The 17,367-nt window shown below is 45.3% G+C and overlaps 1 protein-coding gene across 1 annotated transcript in view; it reads right to left on the reverse strand.

Annotated features, from left to right (window-relative positions):
• Positions 1 to 3,622: 3,622 nt before the first annotated feature.
• The window catches only part of LOC147464523 (Exostosin family protein), an 88,796-nt gene continuing 75,051 nt past the window's right edge, over positions 3,623 to 17,367 (reverse strand). Inside the window, exons 6-9 of the mRNA XM_086515373.1 lie at positions 11,109 to 11,336; positions 10,884 to 11,027; positions 10,368 to 10,503; positions 3,623 to 4,318 (exon numbers count right to left, since the gene is read on the reverse strand). Coding sequence (XP_086371499.1) covers positions 4,089 to 4,318; positions 10,368 to 10,503; positions 10,884 to 11,027; positions 11,109 to 11,336 — 738 coding nt within the window. The 3' untranslated portion in view covers positions 3,623 to 4,088. The remainder of the gene's footprint in view (positions 4,319 to 10,367; positions 10,504 to 10,883; positions 11,028 to 11,108; positions 11,337 to 17,367) is intronic.

The raw sequence follows: 17,367 nt of genomic DNA on the forward strand, positions 1-17,367 counted from the left end.
TTCAAATAATCTCAAATGCATGAGTGAAGGGTGACTTTAGGAAATAGAAAGCCCCATGAAAGTGGAAAGTCAAGAGAATTTTCATGTCCAAATAAAGAGGAGGTCGAATGTGCACAAATATATTTTTATTTTCTTGCATCTTGTTTTTCTTCTTCATTACCTTTCATTCAGCATTTCTTCTCTTCCTTGTACTATGTAGGCAGTGAACTTCATTTTTTGAAGCCAAATATGTATCTAGGATTTTCAAAAATAATTATGCTTCTGTTCCAATTCTACCGGCTCTGTATTTTTTTCCAAATAGTTAGATATTTTTTAAAAACATAGTTTGTTATAATGAGACAATGGTTAACACATACGAACTTAAGTACAATGGGAATCATCAATATCTTTTTGAGATAAAAAATCTATTAGACCTTTTGGCTCTTATAACCCTATTTTCTTGTGATCAATAGCCTATTTTCTGTACACTTTTCTACTTTCCTTGTTCGATGTGGATGTAAATTGTCATAGACAAAAGGAAAACTATAACTTTCACTTATTCAAAGACCATCTCAACAATTCAACGCGAGGAAAAACGTCCTCATTTGTTCTCTTTTCTTTGTTTGTTCCTATAATCTATACATAAATGAGGTCTCCTAGAGATGGTCTATGCGTAGCCCCATTTTTGTAGAAGATTTATTTTCAACACTTTTGTCCTTTTTTTTGGATACCCACACACGTACATCGTTCGGTGTCATAGGTTGGCTTTGACCTCGAGCAGGCATTCATTGCTAAAGTTTGGCACTTATCTTGTGATTAAAAACCATATTTAGGAAGTCAGAAAGAGGAATTTAAAGTATTAAATTGCTTGGCCTCCCTTGTGTGAGTCAAAAAACCATATAAGAGCTTGTTTTTAAATTAACATCTACTTCTATCTTCACGATTGAGAGAGAGAGAAAGAGAGAGAGAGAGAGAGAGAGAGAGAGAGAGAGAGAGAGCTTGATTAGGTTTCATGGAGAATAATTACAAAAATCTTGGCATGGCACATGCCTATGCAAAGTTCACATTCTGATTTATGGTGTTCATGTGCATGAAGTATTTTGGAAGCAATTGTGAGTAGATGCTACACAATTTATATTTTAATTTTTCTCTGGTATCTGTATGACAGAGTTCTTTGATATACTCATGTTGAGGCTGATGCACCTATGGATGAAAAGGACGTAATCGTCCTAATGTTGGTGACGACACATCCATACATGACGAATAGTCCTGATGATGCAATGTATGCAGATAGCCCTAAGGAGGCTAGTACTACCAGATTTACGTAGATTTTGTCAACATTTGTACGTCTCATGTCCGATCGGTTAGTATCGAGGCCCGACTTAGTAGCTACAGTGGGAGCATTTGCAATAGGGATAGTCAGTTCTACGGTGACCGACTCCAACATGACGCTTAGTGCAGCTATGCAAACCATAGAAAGATGTCTATGAGCTTTGTATGCACGCTCTAGTGTAGATTTGTATGCTATGACAATTTGCATCCACATTGAAAATTAAATACAACTTTTCTACTTTCCTTGTTCAATGTGGATGTAAAATTGTCATAGACAAAGGAAAACTATTGGATGAAAAATTTTAAAAATCTGCTAAGTTTTGGAAAGCAACATTGTGTAGATGCATAGTAGGGGTTGGCTAAGCAAGGAAAGGCATACAACATTCATTGTGAGATAGCATCAGAAAGCTTTGTTACGATGATTGCAACACAGGATCTGAATTGTTGGGTATAAATTTTGTCCTGAAGGATAAAAGATTCATCAATCCAGTTGACATTGTCATAAATATAGAGATCTTAGCCACCAATGACCTTGGGTATTTATAACTACTTTATTTGAAGAATATGCACAAGTTTGAAAACGTATACTTGAAGATAATCTACACATACTTCTAACTTTTTTTGAGTGCATAATGGAAGAAAAATTCTATGTGGAAGAGAAGATCTTGTTTCACCTTTTGGGACTTGTATCAAAATCATAGTTATCACTTTTGCCTTTGAATGGAAATGTAATTTATTATCTTGAAGGGTGACATTTGCATGCTCCTTTTTTCGTTAGTACTTTAAAATTAAACTCGTCCAAATTCTTGCCATATCCAAGTTAAACCCACAGTGGTTTCTTACATATAGTGCCCCTACATCAAATGAACACTCAACTTAGAGAAAGAGAAGCTCAAGAGCATACAACACATTGTGTTACTAGTGTCAATTTACAAAGACACGAGCGAGAAAGCATCCTCGAGATAAAATGCACCAAAGTAGCAAAAGATATGGTTAATTTCCTACAAGTACAAGGATGCTTAAAACATTGGAGTAATCCATAAACCTACTTATCTATGAGATTGTTTATAGTCTCATGTCCAATAATGCATACTTAAATTAGACAGTTAAAAGAGCATCACTACAATACAACAATGAAGTACTCTTAGATTTCATGAATGCTTAAATGCAAGCCCATCTATATAGTTGGCTCTAATTCACGCAATACCATCTCCATACACTTTATAAGTACATTGCTTAAATTGAAAGCCCAAATACTCATCACCAACACAAAGGCAGGCTAGAAGCTTCATTGCCTTGCATTGAGAACTTAAGAGAGCACATGGATTGACCTTGGGTAAATGGAACTCCTGTTGATGATGTTGGTCCCATAGAATCCCTTCTCACTCATCATTGTCAATTTCATTGTAATTTGTAATATTGCGAGGATATAGTAAAGGGTTTATTCACAAACAAGTGTCATCCATGGAGAAGAAAGCGGTTGACCATGTAAATTTTGTATTGAAGTGGTCATGCCCATGTAATTCATAGTGATGGGTCTAAGAGGAGGTGCCCATAAGCTTAGGTATGCAAGTTTATGCTGCAGGGCTTTACCTAGTAGCCCATCCTACCTCCTAGAATGGGTGTGACAAGGAATACAACTCTACACCAAATCCTTGGTGTTTGTAAAAGCATACCCATGCCCAGACATTATGCCACCTCCCCTTAGGCTCTCATACTTCTCCTCTAGTGGGTTATCCTTTTGTGAAGCCAACCTAAAAAATCAAAATCTTGAAATCACAAAAATCTCCTTACATCAACCTATTACTGCAGGCACAACCTCCTTTTAATGTGTGGTAAGCTTCAAACCCTTGAAATCACTTGGCCTTCAACAATCACATTATCATAGAAATCCCTCTTTAGGCAGACCGTGTTTAGGTCGGGCAATGACGACGCCATCACTACTATGTAGTAAGCTACTGAATCTGAATCTTGATCAAAAGCAGCTGCCAGTCTCCTGTGTCCATTGTACTTGTAATGAAGTAGTTTAGCTCAAATATGATATTTGTAGTGTCTAGTTCTTTTCACAGTGATGGGATATTTTGGAATTTATGTGATTTTATCATTAAAACTATTATTGAAATTGATGTAATGCTCACAACCACAAGCGTCTGCCAACTTTTGTAACAGCATGCCAATGGTCTAGTATTTACCCTTCCGATGGAGCCAATTTCCAGCCAATCAATTGGTTTGCAATATCAGAAGTATGCACCCTGAGAGGTGGCCACGAATGCACACCCAACTCCTAGCATTCTTCAACATGAGCCCAATGGGCAAGCAACACTTGTCCTATCAATTATCAAAGATGTAAGGGTCACTCTACTTCTCACTCTACTAGAGAGAGAAGAAGAAGAAGAAGAGAAGAGAATTTTAGCGTCGTAGGAAACTATCCCAAGAGACCTTAAAGATCTATCCGACGGGGAGAGAGAGAGATGATAACGAGGCAGTTCCCTTGTGTAAAACTCTCAATGTATAATAAATTGAGCTGCTACGAAGGGATGTCATGATAAGGTGGTCTCCTTGTACTGTATAATACATCAGTCCTCCATCTCCACATGCACATTTCAGAAACTAGATGGCATTACATCTTAAAAACATACATTGGCCTGCATAGCCCCCCACACAGCAAAGGAAAAACCTTAAGGGGTAATTCCGTGCCCTACATGGATGCTAAAAATATAAATAGAAGGCATACAACGTGGTTGCATTTATACTCACCAAACCACTAAAGAAGCCCTTCAAGGTACTTGCAGTGGAGGCAACCAGCTTGTCATTGGAGACAAATTTCTATTCACTAAAGTACCATTATGCAACCAGAATGTCTCTCTTGATTGATGAAATAGCCTGACCTTCCGCTGAAGCTCCCATAGTATACCCACCATGGCAGTACAGCCTTTATTTTCTGGACCATATACAAAGAGACACCTTACAACTCGCCCACGCGCCAACATCCTCTCGATATCTATATCTGAAAGCATAGCATTGTGCTTAGATCATAAAATTTAAATATAGCCTCATAAGGTGAACTACAATAAAGGCTCGAACATTAAAACAGAACAAACAATCACGTGACACACATACATTGCTAGATGGAATCCAGGAAAAGCCCAGATTCACCAACAAAAGGAAAGTGCAAATCATAAATTCATAGTGGTCATCCACAGGACAATGTAACCGTCAGCTTCACAATGCGTAATTTCAATTCAATACTATTAAAGTCATCAGTGCCCAAGAGACTGACCTCTTGGGAGTTTTGAGGAGCAAAAGATCATTCCAAAAACTCCAAATAGACCACAAAGCCCAATAACGGACCAAGGCAAAGAAGATGGTAGCATCCCTAGAAGGCTAGGACGGCACACCGAACAGCCAGAACCACTTCCCAAAGGGGAGAGAAGGGAATCTAGCACGAACGCAACTGGAGATGCCCAAAAGCAATTTCTAAGAGGAAGGACAGAACCAAAGCAAATGTACACAAGTCTCCTCCAAATGTTAACAACATGAACATGTTACATCCTGCATCCGCCTACTGGCAGCACTCCAACAAGGCATCACCATAGGAACAAACGTTCCTTAAAGAGGAAGAAGACTTTTCTATATGGTGTAAGACATTTGCACCACCAAGCATCATTTTTTGCATATGCCACTACCAATTGCATCTCTCTGATACCCAAGAATGTGACTGTACCTTGGTGCTAAGCTGGAATCTGAGAAAAGGAATCCTCACAAAGGTTCCAATCAGCCAATCTTTCTTGCGCATCCAAACAAGGAATCGGCAGAAAGGGTTGAAGCTAGAGAGAGAAATGAAAATGAAATGATATATTAATGTCTTCAAAAGGCCAAAATGACCTATGAGACCATCAGATACAAAGTGGTGAATCTAATACAACGTCTGAAGTACAAGTACAAAAAGTACTGAAAGTAAAAATGAAAACTGAAAATGAGTGTGAAATGTGAAAAATGTAGAATAGGCCCTCAATGACAATCTGGGTGTCGTGCTAGAATGCCTCTGATCCTCTGTTGGAGTCTCCGTCGATGGAGTGTGCTCCTGTGTCTCGGTCGTGGTCGTCTCGATCTCCCGAGCTCAGTCGCCCTGTCAATGAGGGTGCCTCTCGTATGAATGCGGGTACAACCCTGTGCTGGTGGTTGGTCTCTTGGCTCCCTCGATCCAAAGAAGTCTGTGATCTGTCTCTGCGACTGTCGTGCTCCATGTCTCCTCAACAGACTATCTCTATGTCGGTGTAGCTCAAGTAGATATAAGCCAAGGCATCTCTGATCCTGATACCTCATGACTCTATCTAGGGGTCCAAAACCCTCCCTGAATAAGCAATGGAAGCGCCCTCGTATCTCATAATACACAGTGCAGTGGCATATGTAGTGTAGCTCTGTCTCTGGCTCTCTACCGCATAGTTGACATATCCTAGACTCCAGCGGTATCCCTCTGAATCTACCCGTCTCAATCTCCAGCTGGTGTGAGGATGTGCGAATCTGACCAATAGCACATCGCAGACCATGAGACAAATGAGTGTCCATGTAGCTCAGACGAGTCACAAACCCATCTCCCGAAAGTTGGAGAAGGTGCTCTTTGTAAAAAGCCATCTTCGTGCCCAACTCCTGCATCGGCTCTACCCATGTCCTCCTGGTGTCCAACTGTATTAGATCCTGCCAAATGAGTCTAGTGATCTCCGTCCGTGTGACTGGCAGGGAGGGTGATCTATCCATGCTGAGACCATGCCTCTGAAACCATGAGGTCATCTGCGCATACCAACATGATGCATCTCCTTGCATCGCTAACTGTCTAGAAGACTCAAGAGCCAATCTAGTATATCTGCCTCTATGTGTATCCCATAGACTGTGCATAAAGGACACTGATCTAGTAAGAGCCTCAATCTCAATAGGAGGGGCGGCTACCTCCGCTCGAATAATCGCATGTGGTACGGAGGCCTTGGCTCTAATCATCCGGGATATCATAAATACCAAGGGTCTCTCCATGTTCCTCCAACTGTCATGATTCACAGATGGTCCCCAAACTTGGACCCCATAAAGCATAGTTGAAGCAACCAAAGTATCAAAGAGCCATAGCTTTGTTCGTGGTTCTTGAAACTGAACCTGCGAACACATCCTCTCTAGCCCTCCCAATGCCGCATAGGCTCTGGACAGTCTAGTCTCTGCTTCTCTCCTCATAGTAAACCTCAGTCCCGTGAATACCACCCCCAGATATGTATATTCATTTGTGTACTCCACAGTGTCCTGACCATATACGAGTGTAGGTGCCGATCTCTTGACCCACTGTGGTGTGGTGTTAAACACCATAACCTTGGTTTTACCAAGGTTCACAGACAGTCCACTATCCTCTGCAAAGTTGTGCAATGCATCTAACTGTCTCTGCATGCCCTCTGGCGACTCTGATATCAACACAATATCATCAGCATATAATAATAAAGGGATCCATGTCCCTCCTAGCTGAGCGCCTCTGTCACCCTCTCTGTCAATGTAGTCAGAGACCTCATCTACATACATACCAAAAAGTGTAGGGGACAAAGGACACCCCTGCTTCACTCCCAATAGTGGAATGAACAATGTCAAAAATCCCCTCAAGAGTGCGTACCTGGCCAGTCACTGAGCCGTATAAAGCCATGATCCCCCATATGATCTCTGTGGGTACTCCCAACTTCAGTAGCCTGTGCATCAATCTGGCCCTCGGCACTGTGTCAAATGCTTTGCGGAAGTCCACAAAGCAACAATACATCCGTCTCCCATGTGCCCGACCCTCCTCAATAATGGCTCTGAGTGTAAGAATATGGTCCAAAGTGGAGAAACCCCTCCTGAATCCAGCTTGTCCTGCTGCTCGTATGCCCTCATTTTCTGCCCATTTACTCAGTTGTTGTTCAAGAATGGATGCATACAACCGTGCCAATGTGTGCCCTATCATAATAGTACGGTAGTTCCCTGGCACAATGGGGTCCCCTGCCTCGAAGAGAGGTACAATAGTAGATAATCTCCAGGACTCGAGTAGTCCCTCACACATGACACGGTTAAACAACCGCGCAAGAACCTCTGACAGTAAATCTCTAGCAAGTATCAAGAGCTCTGCCACCAAACCATCATGATCATATGCTCTCCTAGTCCTCATCTTGTCAATGGCGTTCTTCACCATCTCAGTAGTAAAGAAGGTACTAGTGGCTGGACATGGTTCTAGAGGGTCTGGTAATGGTGGTTGCCCAGGTACTGTATATAATGATGCTGCATACTAACCCCAAATCTCGGGAGAGGTAATCACTGGAGGAGGTGAGTGCTCATGGAAGAGACGCCAGGCCTCACCTGAATCTCGACTCAAAAAGAGCTGATACAAATCACATTCCATCTGGGCTGAAAAGGCCCGCTTCTTCCGTCGCACTAAGCGCCGAAGGGCAATCCGAGACTGTCTATATGTAATGACTCCAAGTATAAGCTCGCTCTGAATCTGAACTCTCATCTCTCTGCATTCCTCATCATACCAACTATTCTGAGGCATGTTCCCAAAATGTCTTCTCTGATCTGGTTGAGTGTGTGGGTATGCCTCTGCTGCTGCAGCCCCATGCAAGATCTCCGTCAATAAAGTGGTGATCTCTTCCACTGTATATACAGGCTCGGCTGCCCACATCCGTCTGTAAATTTCTTCCACATAAACTGAATCCGTCTCTGGTGTAAAAGTATACCGTGTGTGTGCAATCCTCCGTGGTGTCTGAGAGGCACTATAATGGAAAGAGACTGAAAAAGTCAGGAGAGCATGGTCCCCTGCTACTCCAACAGGCCTAAGACCCACACTGAGATCCTGAATATTAGAGATGAAGCTCGGTGAAGTCATGACATAGTCCACCGCACTGGCCCCATGTCTGTGTGGAAAGCATGTGAATTCCCCAGACGAAGGAAAAATCTCTAGACCATTAAGTATGGCCAGACCATGCGTAGTCGTCATCTCCATGAGGTATCTCCCATACTCTGTGTGCTCTCTATCCTGTGAGTGTCTATCAAGTCCCATCTCCGATATATCCATCTCTCTAAGCATCTCCTCCGAGGTATCATAAAATACCGTTTGGGAGTTGGCCGTCCTGGCATTAAAGTCTCCCAAGAGAATGATATCTCCATCTCTAGAGAACTCCCATATGTCATCATCAAGTATAGAGAAAGGGGATTGCCCTCTAGGTGAGGTATAGACTGATGTGCTAGGGGGAAAGTAACATATAGCAATGTATAAGAATCTGCCTGTCTCAGCTCTCAGTCTCACCCACATGTATCTCGCCTGGTCATCTCTCCGGACAATCTGTAATAGCGACTGCAACTCCTCCTTGAATAAGACTGCTACCCCTCCTGAACCTCGACTCCCATGCTGGGATCTAGCGTCTGGCCGACAAGCTGTCTTCCATAAATAACCAGTCACATTTGGCATCAACTGTCCAGATTTTTGATGTGTCTCTGAGTAAAAGACAATGTCTCTATCTCTGAAGCTATCCTCAAAGGCACCCACATCCAGCCTATATGATCCATTACAATTCCATACCGCCATCCGGAGTGTGGTCCCATATGTCTCGCACCGTCATGCTGTGCGTTTTTCCAAAACCACTACTTTCCCTCCTCTATAAAAGGCAATTTTTCCCTTCTCCCTTGCTGCCTTGATCTCTGGCATCAACTCTTGCATATGTGCTATTTGTGCTAAAGTAAGGTCATCCCCCATAAATATTCCAGTTTTCTTAAGTGCTGGTCTCTTCTTCAGGAATTCCTTCCTTGTTTCCAAAGTCGGGAAACGCAAAATAAGTGCTTTCTCTTTGACGTTTCCCTTCTCATCCACTCCCTTTTTTCCTACTCTCCAAGCACCTGTGTGCATAGGTTCCGGGATGCCCATGCACTGCAAGAGTTCCTTCACTTCGTCTTCTACATTCTCGGTGTCTTTGATACCAGTAATACGCACATGGAGAGAGAGAGAGAGAGAGAGAGAGAGAGAGAGAGAGAGAGAAGCCATATATTGAGAGAGTTTGACCTGCAACCCTGCAGTAACCCCTAACCATGGTGCGCCCTAACCCTAACCCTATCTGCTGCAGCATGCCCCTATCCTCTGCCTGCTGCAGTCCGCCCTAACCCCAAATTGCAGCACACGCTGTCCTGCCTGCATCACCTCTGTTTAACGCATGCATAAACCTGCAGCGCTCATGAACAACAGCCCGCTGATCCTGCTGCTTACCCACGCGCTGCTGCAGACACTTTTCGTGAGTGTCATAGCATTTTTGCTGCGGCTGTCCCCTTCCGCCCGCCCACATCCTCCTTCGCCCCGTCCATACAGCCCACCCTCCGCTGAGTATTCTTCAGAGGCCTTTAAAACGGAGACTAGGGAGTCCCATTTTAAGCATGTAAGAAATCTGGAGGAGAGCTCAACCAGTTGGAGGATTGGCAACATATACAACACTAGCCTCTCTCCCCATTGTTGCCTATCAGTGACCTCCCTTTTACAATCATAAGATGGCCATTAGTGAGAATGTTGTGAGGCAGGCATGGCTAATCCAATATATCCTTAGATATTGGGTCCTTTCTCAAGGCCTCTTGAAACTAGCTTTTCTCACGCAAGATGCTCCAGGTAAGTGATGCAAGCCACATGCCTCCTCCAGCTATTATGGAAATCCTCCAATACTCGCTCTTAGAACAGGAATCTAAGCATTAGCCCTTATTTCTCTTGGCCTTTATCTCACACGAGCTTCCACGATATTCCAAGTGCTTTTCCACATCAGGTCTAAAGACCCCTGTTTCAATATTTTAGACTCCTTGTAGTGATAATTCACCGCTTATCTTGACATTGACATCAGTTAAATATCCGATAATGCTAACTGAATTGAACAGCAAACACATTTTAGACGACTCTCTCTTCTTTTGGCTGATTCATTTTTACAGAAGACACTAGAGTCATATTTTTGGTCCCCGTTGCTTCCTTCATGATCATTAAATATAGCGGGCTTGCTAATTATCATCTGAACACCAGCCTACATCCTTACCTGGAATGGATTCCAAATAATCTAGCAGCTCCTTGCTGATTCGGCTGGATGGCCATTTTATGGAAAATTCCCGATAATCAATAACGTTCTGAAACGGCAACTCCATCTCATCTGACAAGATGACCGGGACACATTCCTGAGAAACAAAACCTTCACTCATTAAACGTGAGAAAAGCTTGCAATGAATCAACCAGACTTCAAAACAACAAAAAATTTCAGGAAAAAACAACATTATCAAAGAGTAGATTCTGTTCTATCATGACTTCGTTCCCTTTAAACTGCAGAAACAACCTATGCATGTTAGAGCTTCCATCATTGGACAGCTCTTTCCCACTTGCTAGGCAACATGTTCCAAACAATTAGTAGTCCTTGCAAATAAAGTCTTTTCCCTCTCAGAAATTAATATTGATAGACTCAGTGCCCATGTCAGTGCCAATCTTTCTAAATTGGCTAAACTAAGACTCACCATTCAAAGTCAGTGCTCAAAAAAAGAGGTATTGCAAATGAGGTGCTCACAACAAAAAAGGATTCATAGAAACGAAGTGTCCACGATGATTCGCCACGAGGAGCTAAGCAAAACTTGGCATTGCGAAGATGCTCAAAATACTCTCTTCTACCCAACTTTTTGGGGCCACTAAAAGCCAATTCTGGAGCTTCCAACTGCATGGAAATATTAAAAGTGAGTGTAATTCTTAAAATCTTCAAGTTTAACTTTTTTTTTCCAAGTTTTTGAATGTACACCTTTTCAGGAAACATCTGAGAAAGTTGTAGAAGGTGAAGACGTCCAGCTTTTCCTTGGGCGCGTCCGAGGAAGTTAGCAAGATGCTTCCGTTGTGACAACTGTATTGGCCTGACTGTATCTTCTAGTGCTGCTGCTGCAGATGATATGCTGTCATCCACATTGCCTGGAATTAGCACATCTTTCCAAGTGTTGAAAGCACTAGTCCCACGCTTATCCGTTCGGTCCCCCTGTTGATGAGCCAATACATCAGTAAACAGCCCAAAGAGCTAAATGAGTAAAAAGTTCCTGAAGATTTTCATTTAGCCTTCTTCAAAATGCATCTTGCACGCATAAGGTTTCCAGTAAGCATCTTACAATTAGATGATTGTATTGGCTTCTGTTCTTGCACTTATAAGAGAAACTTCACATATATCTCATAATATTAAGTATGAAACCGGCCCGTAGGGCGGTAGGCTTTGGCTTTCACCCGAAATTCTTTACTTTAGACACACACAAAGAGAACGTGCAAAGGAAACCTGCGACGGGAATTAACACTTAAGCACACACACAGCTCGGAAGCTAGAATGCTCTGAGCAGACGCCGACAACCTATACATCTCTGGCTGCTTCACACTTCAAGTTGTACGGCTAGTATGGTCCGGGTTGGCCACCCATGTCATGCACTTAGCCTAGGGTCACATGTGCACATTGCACATGGTCATTCCTTTTTCCATTCACCACACCCACATTGGATGGTTTTATACCTTAGGGTATTTTTCCCATGAGGGTCGTGAGGCCTTTTATCTCATGAGGTCGTGGGGGCCTTGGGGCCTAGTATATATGCTAGGCCACCCCACATGTATTCATTATCTTTGTACACTTACGATAGTAGAGAGGTTCCATTGGGAACCCGTTTACCCACTCTCTCTCTATCCCAGCGTTGGCACTTTCTCTCTCTCCATCGCCATTCTCACATGGTATCATCGCTTGGACTGGGAGCACCTTACACCTGCGATTGAGGCATACAAGGCTAGCATTGAACCTCCTCTTCACTTCTATCGCGAAGAAGCATCAGTTGGAACAGCAGCGTTTTTGCCACCAGCGTTTTTGGACCAGCCCCCCTTGTGTTTTTTCTTGGGATTAACTCCAGCGTTTTTCCCTCATCATCGCATTGGGCAGAGATTAACTCCAGCGTTTTTTTTCTTCATTGGTCCATCTTCCCCCCTCATCGCCACTTGGTGCTTGTGTTATTCAACAACACAGTTGGAGGTTTTATCGTCTGTTGCAGTTGGCTTCAGAGTTCCCCTTCATCCCCTATCACTTACTCCTCATTGCCCCTCATCGGCCGGGCATTTACCTTAGCAATTCGGCAATTTTCAGCTTGCTGCATTTTTTGCTACTGCTGCGTTTTCAGCGCACACACAAGGTGAGGACATCGATCTTGTCGGTTCTTACGGTACCCTCTTCATCGGGCATTTTCCCCTCTCTTCCGGTGCGATTCTGGACGAGTATTGCTTGCTGTTTTTCTCTCATTTCAGCCTCTTTAGAGCTGAGATACACAGGGATTACTCAACATCCGCTTCTGCAGCGTTTCCATCTTGTTCGGAGACGTACAAGCTTGCTGTTTTTTACTGTTCAGCAGTGATTTTCAGCACCTTAGCAGTTGCTCTTGAATAGACAGCTTGCCTGGCACTTATCCTCTAGCACGGTTGATCACAGTATCCTCACATCGACTTGATCTCTCTGCTTTCTAGGCATACGCTTCCGCACGGAGATTGACGAGACATGGCTGCCCCTGCAGCATATGGTTTTACGGTCTTCTCAGAGACCTCCAAGCTGGATAATTCCAACTACAGTGTTTGGAAGACGAAGGTGAAGACCCTGATCACCTACGATGGATTCTGGGATTGGCTTCAGGACAGCACATTGGCTACGAAGCCGGTTCTTACTCCAGGATCTGTTTCACAGGCAGATATTGATTCATGGGTCGACACTGACTGTCGGGTGTACACTTTTCTCCTTATGAACCTCTCTGACACGGTTCTACAGGAAGTTAAAGCGGAGGAGCACACACACAAGCTTTGGCAACGCATTACGGAATTGTTTGAGGACAAATCAGTCGCCAGGTGTCTTCGGCTAGAGTGGGAGCTTTACCTCCTGCAGTTCAGCCAGTTCAACTCACTTCTGGGGTTGACTCGCAAGATGCGGGAGATCTGGGACGACCTCGTTGCCTCTGGAGGCAGCATGACCACACAACAGATGGCCAAGCACTTGCTCTTCAAACTCCCTCCTCGATTTGATTCCTACTACCAGGGGATCATACGCTCACGCCCCGCAGCCCCGCCTACCTGGGAAGAGGTTCTTCCCGAGCTCATGCAGATTGAGAGCCACTCCGAGTTTCGGGCCGGAGGAGCTGTTGGCGCGGATGGTGCATTGCTGGCTAAGGGCAAGGACAAGGGAAAGAAGACCCGGACATCAGATTCGGGCGAACCTTCTACGTCGGACGACAAGAAGAAGAAGAAGAACAACAACAAAGACATCGAGTGCCATTATTGCAAGAAAAAAGGGCACAAGCAAGCGGAGTGTCGGAAGAAGAAGCGGGACGAGGCTGACAAAGCTAAGAAGAACATAGCTTCCACAGCGGTGACGACTGCCAAGCCATCTGAGGGGATTTCCCTTGTTGCTGCTACCGGTGCGGCATTGACTTCTACTCAGTCTGGAGCATGGATTGTGGACAGCGGTGCTACCGCCCACATGACTCCTATGAGGGACTGGTTCAGTTCCCTTCAACTACGTCAGATCAGACTATCACTTTTGGTGATTCCAACACGGTACCGGTCTCTGGTACAGGCCACATACCCATTTTCAGATCTTCGACTGACCCACGATACAATGCTTTGGAGGCTTTGTATGTACCTGACTTAGCCTTCAACCTCCTTTCAGTGGCTTCACTTGATTCACAGGGGGCACAAGTACTATTTGGAGGAGGTAAGGTTGTTATCTCCGACTCTGCTACTGGCACAGTGCTAGCCCATGGTGAGCGAGACAGCGCCCTCTTCAAGCTCACAGCACTACTATCACATGGCTCGGTATCTTCTTCATTGTGGCATGCCAGATATGGCCACTTGAACTATTCCTACATGCAGCAAGCATCCAGGGAGTCCTTGGTTGATGGGCTTCCTAGCATTCGCTCTCCTACGGGTGTTTGCACAGCTTGCCAGATGGGCAAGCAACATCGTGACGCCTTTCTGAAGCAGGCTGAAACCAGAGCTTCAAGACCACTAGCCTTGATCCACACCGACATTTGTGGCCCTCAAGCCACTCCTTCCTTCAGCGGAGCCCTCTACATGTTGGTGCTAGTGGATGATGTTACGAGGTACACTTGGGTTTACTTTTTGAAACTCAAGTCGCAGTGTCTATCCTACTTCAAGGATTGGAAGACTATGGTGGAGAAGGAGGACTTAAAGATTGTCTCTCTTCGCTCAGACAACGGAGGTGAGCTCACTTCCAAGGAGTTCGCGCAGTTCCGCAAGTCGGAGGGCATACAGTGCCAGCTGACTACTCCTTACACTCCATCTCAGAATGGAGTGGTCGAGAGCAAGAATCGGACTATTGTTGAGATGGCTCGGACGATGCTCGAGCATGCTTCTCTGGCTCGGGTTTTCTGGGCAGAAGCTTGTTCCACGGCGGTCTACCTTCAGAACAGGTCGCCTACATCAGCAGTAGCATCTATGACCCCTTATCAGGCTTACTATGGGCGCAAGCCCTCTGTGGCACACCTACGCGTGTTTGGGTGTCCGGCCTTCGTGCATGTGCCGAAGGAGAAGCGGACGAAGCTGGATCCTAAGTCCAAGAAGATGATCTTTGTTGGATGCAGTCAGGAGTCCAGTGGATTTCGCCTTCATGATCCGGTCACCAGGGCCACTACAGTGAGTCGTGATGTTGTCTTTGATGAGCAGTTCATCGGCTCTTCAGAGGGGGCGTCTACATCGGAGCCTTCTACATCGACACCTCTCTCCCTTCCCGCACCAGTCAGGCCTCCACCACTACCTAGACCTCTACCACAGCAGCCAGTACCTACCTTGGATCATGCTGATTTTGACACCGACTCTTTCCAGTCTGCAGAGGATGCTGAGGACCCTCCAGAGGAAGTAGCGGCAGCACCTCGGGAGCGACTTGTACCTGGTTGGCTTTATTCGATAGTTTCTTCTTCTGGATTGACGGAGTTACCACAGCCGCAGGAGCCTGGGCAACCTAGACGCTCAGCACGCGTTCAGCAGCAAAGGCAGGTATACGAGGGCAACGAGTTCGTGAACTTTGCTCTCATGACGCGGATTTCTTCTACGGCCCCTGAGCCCTCTTCAGTGAAAGAGGCCCTTGAGTCTAACTCTTGGAAGCGTGCGATGCTTATGGAGCTCGACGCTATTGAGCGGAATGGTACTTGGAAGCTTGTTCCTCGACCTAAGAAGCGGACGATTGTTGGGATGCACTGGATCTTCAAGACGAAGTTCAAAGCTAACGGTTCCATCGAGAAGCACAAGGCGAGACTTGTGGCCAAGGGCTATGCACAGCGCCCTGGCGTTGACTTCGACGAGACTTTCGCTCCGACCGCTCGGATGACTACTATACGGATGTTACTCTCATTAGCAGCCCACTACGGCTGGCCTATCTATCAGATGGACGTCAAGAGTGCCTTCCTCAACGATACTCTTACAGGGGAGATTTATGTTGAGCATCCGCCGGGTTTTGCGAAACCTGGCTTCGAGGACTACGTCTGTCGACTGTACAAAGCCCTATACGGCCTGAAGCAGGCTTCCAGGGCCTGGTATCAGAGGATTGATGAGTTTTTCATTAGTCTCGGACTGAAGCGTACACATGGTGACGCGAACTGCTATGTAGCATCAGAGGGCATTTGGTTGCTATTGTTATTGTATATGTTGATGACTTGATCTTTTCAGGTTCTTGGACAATCAGGATCCGCTCCATCATGCTGTCTTTGGAAAAGACATTTGAGATGACGGATTTGGGCTTGCTACACTTCTTCCTGGGTTTTGAGATTTACCAGACACCTCACGGCATCTTCTTCTCTCAGTGGAAGTATGCTACGAATATACTTGACCGACACAGAATGGGACAGTGCAGACCTATAGGCACTCCACTTGAGCCCGGGGAGAACCTTTCTATCCATGATCCCTCAGCTCGAGTTGACTAGACACATTACCGCAATGTCGTAGGCTGTTTAGTGTGGCTTACCTATTCACGCCCAAACATCTGCTACGCTGTTTCCATACTCAGTTCTTTTTCCTCCAAGCCTCGGCAGCGACACTGGCAGTGTCCATTTCTGGCACGGTTGATCTGGGGATCTTCTATCGTCGCTCAGGCGGTTCCACACTTCGTGGATGGTGCGATTCGGATTGGGCTGGCAATCCCGACACTCGGCGCTCGACTACTAGAGTCGTTTTCACACTTGGCTCAGGACCTATCTCATGGAGCAGCAAGAGGCAACCTACCGTTGCGCTCTCATCTACAGAGGCGGAGTACCGCACAGCTTGCTACGCTGCGTGCGAGGGCATTTGGCTACAGAGACTTTTGGGGGAGCTGGGGTTCCCACAGACTGCAGCGACACTTCTTTCCTGTGACGACCAGAGTTGCATCGCCATCGCCAAGAATCCGGTCTTCCATGCGAGGACCAAGCACATTGAGGTGCAGTATCACTATGTACGCGAGAGGATTCTGGCTGGAGAATTGCGATTGGAGTACGTCCATACGGCAGACAATGCTGCAAACATCTTCACCAAGGCTGTTTCCCAGCAAACTTTGGCTTCTATTCACCGCATTCTTTCTGTTTGCTCAGCATCCGGTGCTGAGAGGGGGTGTTAGAGTTACATCTCTGGCTGCTTCACACTTCAAGTTGTACGGCTAGTATGGTCCGGGTTGGCCACCCATGTCATGCACTTAGCCTAGGGTCACATGTGCACATTGCACATGGTCATTCCTCTTTCCATTCACCACACCCACATTGGATGGTTTTATACCTTAGGGTATTTTTCCCATGAGGGTCATGAGGCCTTCTATCTCATGAGGTCGTGGGGGCCTTGGGGCCTAGTATATATGCTAGGCCACTCCACATGTATTCATTATCTTTGTACACTTACGATAGTAGAGAGGTTCCATTGGGAACCCGTTTACCCACTCTCTCTCTATCCCAGCGTTGGCACTTTCTCTCTCTCCATCGCCATTCTCACTCAAAATTGGCGCCCCTTTCGGTATTTCTTTATAC

This window comes from Adiantum capillus-veneris, chromosome 1 (genome assembly GCF_014529385.1).
Source record: "Adiantum capillus-veneris isolate H3 chromosome 1, ASM1452938v2, whole genome shotgun sequence".
NCBI classification, from domain to species: Eukaryota; Viridiplantae; Streptophyta; class Polypodiopsida; order Polypodiales; family Pteridaceae; genus Adiantum; species Adiantum capillus-veneris.